A 12502-nucleotide genomic window follows, 5' to 3' on the forward strand; every position below is an offset into this window, starting at 1 on the left:
ATACATCATCACGTCGCTGGAACCTTCAGCTGTCAGACTTTGACCACCCCAGTGCAGGTTTTGTTAGCAAACTAAAGCGAACTGTTTAGCCTTACTTAAAGTTGTGCATTCATCTTCTGGTCGATTTTTGAGCGCGTGAGCTGGTTATTGGTGAACTAAGGCTGCACGAGGACACACTACTTGATTTTAATCGCTGCTAGATCTTGCACCGCAAGCCAGCGATCCTGAGCGGGTTGTAAGGGTAGATGCAGGGAGGGAGGGAGTAAAAAAAGGCAAAAGTCTTTGTGCTTCCCTTCCCCCTCATCAAAGCAAAGGGGAAATGTCTCTATCCAAAGGAGGTAAGTATCTTTTCATCCATTTTCTTTAAAAAAAAAATCGTGCATATATTGTTATTACCGAGATGCAATGTGAGTGGAAGTAATTTAGCTAGCTTTGTGTAAGAAATGTAACCTTGCCAGGTGGAAACCTGCACGTATGGGAAGAGGAAAACGAAGCTAGCCAGCATGCCTTCCCTGCTTTTTATGAGAACACAAAGTCTGTAGACAACCTGATACACAACTTATTCATCACAGACCCACCTGTGTTGTGCTTTATTGATAGTTTTTATTAATATTTGAGCTAAAAGAGTGCACTCACAGCGCCTCGTTTTAGGTTCCCGTCTAGAGGTTAGCTAACATCATTCTCACGACAATAAAAGACTTTTGCCAAGCTGTAATTATCAACCAACTTGCCCTCCGCTGAAAACCTCTGCGCTGAGTTTAGTTTATGCCTCACGATAAAGTAAAGCACATTGGGACCACAGGTGTTTGGCTGCTATTGCTGCGCACAGTGTTAGCACAAACGTATTTTTAGCCCCATGTTCATTAAAAGGCAACAGTTTCCACGGCGGAAATTTCTTCATTTTTGAAACGGGCGGCAATGATAAGGAACCGCGCCACTATCTCAAACACACACTTGGCTACCAGATTGTTCTGTATAATTACTTTACGCTGCCGAATAAAATGCACTTCTTGGAAAAAAAATCAAGGTTCTTCCTCTGCGTCACACGCACATGATGATGATGATGTCAATTTACATTTCAAGTTCACCGGTTGTGCAGTTACACAATCATTAGCGTTACCATGGTCGAGAGTACACGCTGTTTTGAGAGGGCTGTGTAGGTTGGCTGGATGCTGCTCGGGCAATCTTTGGCCTACATTGGCATGTTTTGACTTGTTGCACCAATACCAAGTGCAGCCGCCCTTTGTTGACAATGCACTGGCTGCAAGCAGGTATTCTAGCTGCTACACTAGTTATTTACTGCTGTTATCATAAAGCACAAATTACGTTTTAGGTGGGTTTTTTTTTTTGTGTACTTTTTCTTTGGCCACCATAGGCCCATGTGCTTTGCAGTGCTGATCATTGCATTGCTAAACATGTTTGGAGATTGGGTTCTCCCTAACAGGGCTGATAGGGTGGTGTGGAAGATTATCTGTGCATGAGTCATCATTGTCTGTATATGGACCTTTTCTAAGGCTGGTGCTTCCTGATGGTGACTCGCCACACAGCTATTGACACTTTGATCCCATGCACAATCCAGAAATTCTTGTTCACATTACGTATGTATTGCCGGGCTGCTGGGAATTTTCCACTAAACATTTTCCCCTCACCGAGAATTTATGCATTTCTTGCATGATTAATAAACTTGTTTCCCTGTAAGGGGAAAAGAAAACGTCTGCCCTGTGTCTGTTATGACCCGTTGTTTCTTTTACTGACAATTGAATTCCAGCTCAGCGAAGCTACTCTGCATAGCCTAACCCTTTCCGAAGCAAATTTTCACTACACTGATCTTTTCTTTGAAAATGGTTATCTGCTGTCATGTATTTTTCCTGTGCTGCTTTGATAAACTTTGACTGCAGTTGTGGCTGATGTCATGGCTCTATTGTGTTCTATGAGGCTCGTTTTGAAGACGAGGGAGATTCTGCAGCAGAAAGCTGCTGGAAGGCTGGCCTCTGTTTGCCCTAACAGGGACAGCAAGTGAGCCAAGTGAAGTGACATCATATTTCCCAAAGGGTACTGACAGTTGTTGTGTTTTAAGCGGATGTGTCCAGTCTAACTGGCTGTGAGTCATATCCCAGTTAACAGGGTCCCTGCACACACCAAGCACTGGGACTGCTAGCTGACAGAAGATAGTATTTCGAGGCCATTGATACTTTACATCACAGAAGCAGTAACTCAGGCTTTAGTGAAACTATGAGTGACTGCATGCACATAGTATACTTTTGGTATTTCCTCTGTAAAAGAAAAAGAACAAACATGAAATTTATTGCAGTGCTGCACTTCCATTTGCCTGCTGCCATAACGTTGCAGCATGCCATAAGGCTGTCTATTTGTCAGGTCATCAGAAGTTTTTGAGTGCGCTTGCTTTATCCCACACGGTGGAAATGCAAAATCTATTTTTGCCTGAGCATGTGTGAGTAAATCACACTCAATCTCTCCCTACCACATGAGACTACCCTCGTCAGTCCAGACACTGTTGGCTTATTTTAGGCTTGCAACACAAAAAGGATGTGTCTACGTTTCATTGGTAGACTGCAGTTTCTAAAATCTTTGTAAAAGTTCACTTCCCTTCCAGCTAACTCTGACGAGGAGGGGTTTACCCATATCAAACTTGCTCCGTAGTTGAGGGGTGTTACTCACTTGGTGGCAAATGCAAACGGAAAGTTATGATGACGGTTAAAATCCTAGTTTTAAAACAAATTGGTCAAAGCGAAAGTGACCTGTGTCTTGCCTGCACATTGAACAAACTTGTCTGAAATGTTGGAGTTGTTACATATCCTCATCGGGCTGGTATGTAGCAACTAACCAGGTCTGAACTTTTTTTTCATCATGTCCTAGTGATTGAAATTGAGGCCAAGCAGTTCCAGCACACACAGATAAAGCTCATCTAAAGTGTTCACTTTTTGCTTTCAGCCTTTCAACAAGAGCAAGCATGCATATGAGTGTGAATGCCAAAGAGAGTTGAGCCATTTTTCCTGAGTTGCTGTTCGTAGCTGTGTCATTTTGGCAGAGGCTTTCAGTGCCTTTTGGGAAGTCCCAGAGTCTGCTGGTAAACCGTGTTTATGATAGGACTGCTTTAACACAGAAAGGTTCCAGAGATGCACACTTTAGAGTACATTATTCAAGATATTATAACAATATTAAAACCTTGAAAGTCAGGATTATAAAGGGGATATGATGGCTTATATGTTAGCAATGATTATAATACTTAGAAAATAAATCATTCTCTTTCCCTCTCACCCCTGTTCCATTTTGGTCATCATACCAAGGTCGATTAGTCATTTAGGCTAGTTCATCTTCTTCTTGCAGGGCTTTGGCATTGACCACATTTAATTTCCAGACAACAGGGAAACTATAATTTCCTATCATTTGTTTCAGTTGTAACTGCAAATTTATCATGACTTTCAAAGAACTCCCAAGGGATATAAATAGATCCTATACTGGTAAGCGTATGTGATCTGAATGTGAACAGAAATCAGATTTGAAGTCAAAGTAATGGGGCAGACTGTCTCAAGTCTGTAGACGGCAAGTCTAGTGAGCAGGTTTTTGTATAATGATATAAACTAGCTTGTGGGAGCGGCTTTGTTATTCGTTGTGGATGGGTCATAGAGCTGAGATGGTAACATTTTATTTTATTTTTTATTTTTTTGTCTCAAGGGAAGAAGAAGAGCCCTGGGCTGAAGCTGCCCAAAGAAGTGTTTAGTACTCCCCCACCAGCTGCTACAGCGTAAGCCTAATTTTTCAATGGGGTTGTGAACCTGTGACAGCATCAGTAACATCAGTTAGTTTGGTTTATTTGAATAGATGTATTTTCCTTCCAATAAATTACTGCACACACACAAGAAATATAGGAAATATCCTGTCCAGCAAATAGTATTAGCAGGTTTAATATCTTGCTTATTAAATGTATATGTATATTTATAATACAAATATGTAATATATGTATTAATGTGTGTTATATATATATATATATATATATATATATATATATATATATATGAGGGAGAGAGACCCCAGATCATAAATAGTTTGCTGTGTGTTCTCAGGAAATCGAAGCAGCTTGTGAAAAAGTCCATCTTAGATATTGTCTGTTGCATAAACTCCCTTAAAACCACAATGGGTGCTTTTGTGTTATGTGAAATAAATGTAATTGCTATGACTGATAATTGTGTCATTCTAAGTGACCAGTGTTTTGATAAATTATTTACTTCTTTTTCAAATGTTGCTTTCTTCCCGCAGGCCCCCTCGAGACCTTGACTCTAAGGCTTGTGTCACGATTGGCGATCAGGTAAGGTTGTTTGTCTAAGTCACGCTCTTCTGGTTTCTGCAGTACATTATTACAACTTCTACCTTCTCTGTCCAGAACTTTGTGATAAAGGCAGATGACTTGGAGCAGATTGAAGAGCTGGGGAGGGGAGCGTATGGAGTGGTGGACAAGATGAAACATGTGCCCAGTGGTGTCATCATGGCTGTCAAGGTAGCCTGGGGTGCTCCGATTGTGTGACTTCCATTTCTTTAATAGCCGTATAAGTTATACGTGCATTCAGTATGTGATCTCAGCTCACAAACCTTTGGATTACATCCAGATAATGACATGAGGTGGGTGGTTCTGTGACTGATCACCATTCTGTGATGTTTGTGCGTCCAGAGGATTCGTGCCACGGTCAACACTCTGGAGCAGAAGAGGCTTCTGATGGACCTGGACATTTCTATGAGGACAGTGGACTGCTTCTACACTGTGACCTTCTATGGGGCCCTTTTTAGAGAGGTAAGACCAATATGCAGATGATCATCAAAGGAATTATTCCCACTATAGCCTTGTTCTCATGTTACTAATCATCGTCTTTCTTTTTTTAAGGGCGATGTTTGGATTTGCATGGAACTGATGGACACATCTTTGGATAAGTTCTATAAGAAGGTTATTGAGAAAGGCAAAACCATTCCCGAGGACATCTTGGGCAAGATCACAGTAGCGGTACGTCCTGTCCCCTATAATTCTATCTAAAAGCAAGATATGGACGATGTATTTTTTATTTTTTTGTTCTTTGTAAGATAAGAACAATATCAGTTTGTTGCTTGTTACTGTTGTTTATTTGTGATATTTAATTTCTAGTAGCAGAATGGTAGTAAATTTGTCCGTATTCACATATAGCCGACATGTTTCAGGCATCAATGCTCTCCCTGCTCATTCTCTTTGAAACGAGTTTTATCCTGCCAAATTGAATTCTGGGTCTGTTTCTTTGGTTTGCTAGCATAGCTTGCAAATGAAAAAAAGTGTAACTTTTTGGCACTTGGTGAGCTCAGCATTTTGCCCTCTATGTTCTCTTTTTATTCCACAGATTGTCAAGGCATTGGAGCATCTGCACAGAAACCTATCAGTGATACATAGAGGTAATTAGAAGATCAAATCATGCCAATGTACTTTTCAGCTTGCCAGTGATGCTTCCAGTATTCGGTCTCATATCTCCAATATTATTTGTCTCCAGATGTGAAGCCCTCCAATGTCCTGATCAACACTCAGGGCCAAGTGAAAATGTGTGACTTTGGCATCAGTGGCCATTTGGTGGACTCTGTGGCCAAAACAATGGATGCAGGCTGCAAGCCCTACATGGCGGTAAGTTGGAGCCGGGGAAGAGATTCCTTGCAATCTGCTATCTTAATCGTAGGGAAAGAAGGAATCAGGTGCCTAATAAGCTGTGCATCTGTCGCAGGAAAGCCACAAACTCCACAACCATTTTGATATCTCAAACATGCAAATTTGGTCTTGAGCTTTCAAGCATTTTGCCTGAATGTAGACAAAGGCTGGCCACTGTATCAAGTTGCTCCAATTTTTCACAGCCTTTTTGGGTCCAATATAAGCAGATGGAGTGAAAGCCTTGATAAGTGAGAGCAGAACAAATACCACAAGTTTTTTGCTCTAATTATAAAACTCATTCTGCAAATGATTTACCTTTCAGCCTGAGCGGATAAACCCAGACCTCAACCAGAAAGGCTACAGTGTCAAGTCAGACATATGGAGTCTCGGTATCACTATGGTGAGTAAGGTTGTGTAAAGATATTTTTGTTCTTTGGTCCCTCTAATGACAAAACAATACTCGGGGAAGTCAGCACTATTTTTGATTTGGAAGGAATTCAAGGTGATATTGTGTAATTATTTTGTTATCCACTCAAACACTGTTACAGTTTAAACGGAGATAAAAACTGAAGTTTGCAGAATATGCAATAAAAGTTTGCCTTCTACGTAACAAGTCATTTTATGTTTTCAGTGTTTTGTTACTTAGAGTTGTTCTCAGGTATTGCTAACGCCAAACTGGAAATGTTAGTTTTATCTTATATAATCTCACAGCTTTTCCATAATCCTATTAATCATTAGTAATTCTTTAAAGACAATATTGACATGATCATTTTTGTTCACCATGTTGCTTACAATGTTTGTTTTAGGGAATACAATCTCAGTCTGCCTCTGGACAAAGTATATTTAATTAGATACTATAATCCATATTTAAAGCACTACCAAGCCGTTGCTTGTGCTGAGTCATGATGACCTGTGACAATTTCCATTACTCTGCCACGTGGATGCCAGGTTTTTAGGAGCTCATGCTGCCTCCAAATATTCATACCATGGCTTACAGATGGTCAGAATCTCTGTTTGTTCATTTTTAGCTTGGCTTGAATTTGTTTGAAAGTGAAATCGTGTTTATTCCTCCAGTTTGTCCTAAAATTGATGCATGAAATCATCTATGATTACGTCAAATATAGAAATGTATATGAGAAGCCCTGCAGTAAAACAGTCCAAAATCCATGTATCACATTCCTGAAATCCATCTTCAACATACACAGTCCTCATTAAGTCTACCTTCCTCTGCTTCGCAGATTGAGCTGGCCATTTTGAAGTTCCCCTACGACTCATGGGGCACCCCGTTCCAGCAGCTTAAACAGGTGGTGGATGAACCGTCTCCACAGCTGCCCACAGATCGTTTCTCCCCTGAGTTTGTAGACTTCATCTCCCAGTGGTGAGCCGCCCACAAGTCGATTTCAAGCTCATCATTTTATTTGTTAAAGAGAAATAGCACTGAAGCCCAGCAGGGGTCAGTGTTTGCCCTACTAAATAAGAGGTTCCCTGAGCACAGTATTTTATGGTACAAAACAAATGTGTACATTTACTTTAAGATATTTAATTTACAATGCATAAAAATGTTGGTATTTGCTGTTGTTTTTCCCTTTCCCATTTATCTTTTTATTTATTTTTATTTCTTTTTTTTTTTCTTTTTTTTTTGCAGCTTAAGAAAGAAGCCAAATGAAAGACCAGCATATACAGAATTAATGGTTTGTTCTCTTTACATTTCATTGCTTTCCAAAAACCCAAAATGCATTTTATCTGCTTTGTCTACAAAGCTTTGTGTGCTTGTCTCTGGTTCTTGTTTTTGACCACAAGAGGCCAGGGTCATCCCGCTTACCAATCTTGTAAATAACAACACAGGTATAATTTAAATCATGATTTCATGCTCCGGGACACATTTCTAACGTTTTTATTCCTCTTTTCATGCAGGAACATCCATTTTTCACCCTGCATGACTCCAAAGACACAGACGTGGCCAGTTTTGTCAAGGTCATCTTGGATGACTGATGGGTTCCAGGCTCCACCTCATCAGTGTGGACAGGACCTGTCAGCAAACCAACCAATGGCCCTACCTTTTTTAAAACTCACTGGAATGATAGACTCTCATGCACCCTCACACAACAGGGGGATGACCTAAAGACTGACAGCAGCACTGGAGTGTGAGAGTGATGATAATATGAACTTGTATGGTCAACTGGAGAGGTTTTATTCACTCCTCCATGCTTCCTGTGCGAGCAGTTATCCCACATGACAAATATGAACTGAACCTAATTAGCTGTTTGTCTTGTTTTGTTTTTGCCCTCACCCCCTCCTGTCTCTCTTCAGAATAGAAAGAGTCAGCCATTGTTTGTTTGACACATTTTGTTTGCATACATTGAATTTCATCTGCGAAACCAACAGTTAACATGTATTTTGATGTGTACTGAAAGCTATTGCATATTTGTTTGTATGTTTTCTCGTTATACAGAGTTTTGATACTGTATTTCGTAGATGGAGTGTGAATATTTTTTGGACTAGAGCCTTTTTGTCAGATCACATCAGGATTGACCTGCTTCTGCCCCAATGTGATTGGTCAGTACAGCAGCTGTAGTTTTCATAGGCCAGCCTGTGGGAGGCTCTCGAACTGAGACAAAACATGTAAGAAATGTCAAAGGTCACTTTCTGGGCAGGAGGAGTCATTCCTAGAGCTGTTGGTGGTGTGTGGCAGGAATGTAAGGCGTCCCATGTCATTAGTGATCAGAGGCGTTGCCCTCCATGCCGTGACCACTCTGTATTCTTCTTTATTGAGTATCAAAGAGTCAGCTCCAGTGTTGTGATTGTTACTACCTGGAAGTATTCAGGGGTTGCCTAATCAAGCATAAAGCTTTATCTATTTCTATGTGCCATTTTGAAAATTGTTCTCATTTATTACTGCATTAATTGTGTTTTTCCTCTCTTGGGCTTGTTCTTCCCTGCATTATGATTTTGTTTCAACACCATTTAATTTTTCTCCACTCTTTGCCCATGTTCTCCAATATGGATTCAGCATAGTCTTTTTGTAAGAGGCACGTCTATTTTTTTTTTTTCTTTTTTTAAGAGAGCTTATTTTGCCTTACAGAGACCGTATGTTTGGGAAATAATTTATGTGAAGATGTAAATATTATCTACTTTTTTAATGTAACGTTGCACTGTCCCAACTTGTCCCAGTGCAGCTGAATGGTAGAGTGGTTGGTAATAGTTTTAATGCAGTGTGACATATGCACACAAACTGTGCGCACAGGGCCGAATGACCGTCGGACACCTATTTTGGACTCATGCTCTCTGCTCAGGTTTCTGTGCTCTCCAATACAGTATGCAGAGACGGCCCCATTTCTTTTCCCTTTTCCCCCGCTTTTTTTCTTTTTTCTTTTTTTCTTTTATCATTTTCTCCCCCAGGTTGTGCTCTTTTTGAGTGCTAGACCAATATCCTTTTTTCAGTCCATGTCAGGCAGCAGTTATCGCTTCTGTCAGGCCATACTATGCAGAGCCCCTTGGACACACAGTGAAAGGCCCTTGTCTCGAGGCCGTTGCCCCACTCCAAGTGTTCAGAGACTGATGATGATGGTGTGATGACTGCGGTGTGTCTGTTCATGCCTAGCACTCATTGCCTCTGGTTTACACTGTAGTGCTACCTTTTATCAAAAGTCATGAGTTTTTATGATTGTGAATAATAAGGGAAAGCTAGCAACACCACAAAGAAGCTGCTGTTATTTTCTTTTTTCTCTCCAGTGGGCCTTCTTTGCATGGCCGTTCCCTTGGTGTGTAAAAGTAAGTTTTTACGCTTATCACAATAAGAATGGAACACTTGCTCTACCTCTTACTCCTTCACTCTATTCGCCACCTTTTCACTGGGTGGGACTGACAAACTTGAACCATGGAAAGGCAAAAAATAAAGGCTTCGTTGTTCAGTATGTATGTCCAGTGCTTTTATTATTCCTGCTTCTGTAGCAATAAAAAAAGTATTTGTGTATTTTTGTGCTGTCAATACGACAATCCTTTAGACTTCAAATAGTTTTTTGTTTTTTTTAAAGGGTTGTAGTAAAATCTACTTTGAATTACGTTTGAAGTCATGCTTTTTAATGCATTTCATTCCATATGCGAGCTTCAGTACACATTTCAAGATTTTCCACAGTGCAATTCATTCTTGCCCCCATGTGAGCGACCGTTCCAATTAAGACTTATTCCTGGAACCGCACACCTTATACGAGACGAGTGATACTGAAACAGATTGATCTGCTGACAAAGACACATTGGTAAGTTTCCGTCTGACTTTTCTCTTACACAACCTTCAGAGAGACTTAGTTTTCAATCGAAAAGATCATTTAAATAAGGTTCAATGTAATGAAAATGCGATTGATGCAAGAAGGAAGTGGTGCACCCTGCCTTAATGCACGCCCTGTCTCACTAACTAAAACCTACTTACTCAGCAAATTAAAGCCTTTGTCTCATGCAATATTATGCCTGAACTCTTTTAATCTCTATACCCCAAACAAAGTTAAGAATAAGTGGAAAAGAAAGACCAGGATTAAATATTTCACAGCTTTTACTGCAGTCAGTTTTTAGACTTTGCTGTTGCTGTTAATTTGTTTACAGCGTATAATTGTTGCCGGTAATAATGTTTTTCTTTTTCTTTTCTTTTTGTTTTTTTGGGAAATACTAGACCGGTTGTTAAGAGATTGACTCAAGATCACAGACTTAGCTTATCTTAAGTCATTTAGTAACTTTTGATATGTCAGTCTGTTTCGATTTTACTGCCCAACTGATTTTTTTTTTAGACATCTCACTGATATTTGAAGCAGAAAATGCATATAGTTGGTTTTATCACTGGCTTCATGAAGTTGTGCTCATTTTAAATGGTCCAAGGCTATGACAAAGTAGATTCTATAACGATAACTAATGAAAGTAGAAATGGCCTGTAAGAGCAAATCTAAATGTTCTAATGTCACCATTATTTTGATTCTAATCCAAATTTGAAAACTTTATACACACCAAAAGTGAGTTTCTATGTGCATGTCCTAAAAAGAGGCTAATGTAAAGTGACTGAAGACTGTTTGCCTCAGTGTAACTTGTGGTTGATTCAGAAGTCCATAACTCCATATTCATAAAAAGAAAAAGATCAATTAACGTGTGTCTCTACAGCTCCCAAAATTGAGATTTGCATGTTTCAAAGGTTGTGTTTAAATGTTCATGCTTCATCATCATCAAATTCACAATTTTACTGTTTATTTGTCCTTCATGCACATCATTGCTATGATGCAAAACTTTAATCTGTTGGTAATTCTTTAGATAGACTAAAACTCCAGGTTTACACATGTGATATCATCAAATTGCATTTAAAGGTGTGTGGAAAACCACGTCTCATCAGTTGCTCAGTTTGCAAGTCATTGTCTCTGGGGATGCAAAGCTGCTGGGTTTTTAATTCACAGCTGCTAATATTCGACGTGTCGATAAAATGGCAAATCACATACGTAGTGTTTTTTTAAGAGCTCAGAGAGGTCAACGGGTGCTAATAATCCAAATGTTACCGAATTACGTGGGCCCTGATGATTTTTGCTCTGGGCTCTTTTTACACTGTGTAAACATCCTTATGTAAGTACACAGTGAATGCACACTTTCTGGCGAGTCATGATTCTTCTGTGATGAATAAAAGAATTTCATTTTGATGGCTATTTCTGAGCTCTTTTGTTGAAAACGTCTTTGCTGTGAATGTTAAACAGCACAAAAGCTCACTTTGAGCAGACTACTCTGCGTGTCAGTCAAGACCAATGGCTTCATGCCAGAATGAGTAAACTCAATGGAAGTAGACTACAGGCAGCGGCCTAGTGTTATGCAATAGAGGGGCAACTCAGCCAAAATCAAGGACATTCTTTTTGGAAAGTAATGCTTCTAAAAAGATTAACATGTAAAGGAAAAGAGCTAGTATCCAGCTGAATTGCTGTCTGAGCTCAGATGAATGTGGATTGTGATGCAGAAGTGAATTACAACTTGTCTGAACTGTAAATGGTCATTGTGGGAGCCCAGCGGGGCAGCAGTCAAAGCTGATTCTTCGCTATTATTAACATGATTATTTTCAGAAACTATGCACAATCTCAGTCCTCAAGGTAAATAGTTCAATTGGAAACGTTAGACGTAAAAAATATTTGTGGAAAGGTGCAATTATATCGATTGATAACAGTCATTAAATCCCAACTGATAGCTATATATTCCAAATGAGCTGTGCAACATCAACAAAACCTCTTTTTCCAGTATCAAACATATGCTGACATAGTTTCACACAGTTCTGACTATTTAGCCACTGCCCTGACCTATCAATCCAGGTGTGAGTGAAGCAGAATTCAAGCGCTGTTTTGACATCCTTTAGTGTTCTTTTTCTGTTTTCCCTTTCTTGTTTAATCATCGTTTGAAAGGTCTCATCCAGCAAACAAGCACTTGTGATTAAATCTGTGCGTATTTTTTGCCCAGTAAAGCAAAGTTTGGGAACTCTTGCTTTTGCCCCAAGGGACCTAGTTGGACACAGGAGTGCCAGTAAGACATCGTAAGTATGTGTACTCCACTTTTGAAATGTTTCCTTAATCTTTAGCCAGATCTCACGACCTCTTGACCTTCCCATGTCAAGGAGATGGAAATCCAGCTGCAGTGTTTTGCAAATCATCCAACAAGTCAATAGGGTGCTGCGCACACACACACATACATTGGTCCATATAATCAGCTGGGCTGTGACTGTGCTGAACCTGTTTATAACAATCCTAACTTGTTATTCAAACAGGTAGAATTGTTACTGTTGATATTCTTTTTTTTTTCTTTGGAAAACACCCCTCTTTAAAA

General features: G+C 39.8%; 1 protein-coding gene across 1 annotated transcript; it reads left to right on the forward strand.

Moving 5' to 3' along the window:
* Positions 1 to 15: 15 nt before the first annotated feature.
* LOC142371108 (dual specificity mitogen-activated protein kinase kinase 6) lies at positions 16 to 9588 on the forward strand. The gene is made up of 12 exons (XM_075453713.1): positions 16 to 338; positions 3697 to 3766; positions 4279 to 4327; positions 4403 to 4516; positions 4688 to 4807; positions 4898 to 5014; positions 5379 to 5430; positions 5526 to 5653; positions 5997 to 6074; positions 6913 to 7052; positions 7320 to 7365; positions 7589 to 9588. Exons 1-12 carry the CDS (start codon positions 320 to 322, stop codon positions 7664 to 7666), a joined length of 1011 nt encoding a protein of 336 aa, XP_075309828.1. The 5' UTR covers positions 16 to 319; the 3' UTR covers positions 7667 to 9588.
* The last annotated feature ends 2914 nt before the right edge of the window (positions 9589 to 12502 follow it).

The sequence above is a fragment of the Odontesthes bonariensis genome, chromosome 21 (genome assembly GCF_027942865.1).
Source record: "Odontesthes bonariensis isolate fOdoBon6 chromosome 21, fOdoBon6.hap1, whole genome shotgun sequence".
NCBI classification, from domain to species: Eukaryota; Metazoa; Chordata; class Actinopteri; order Atheriniformes; family Atherinopsidae; genus Odontesthes; species Odontesthes bonariensis.

Excerpts from the sequence above, each read along its gene's own strand:
- LOC142371108 (XM_075453713.1), top strand. Across the intron at positions 4,517-4,687 it reads GTGTCATCATGGCTGTCAAG|AGGATTCGTGCCACGGTCAA; the intron begins GTAGCCTGGGGT and ends TTGTGCGTCCAG. Across the intron at positions 5,654-5,996 it reads GCTGCAAGCCCTACATGGCG|CCTGAGCGGATAAACCCAGA; the intron begins GTAAGTTGGAGC and ends TTTACCTTTCAG.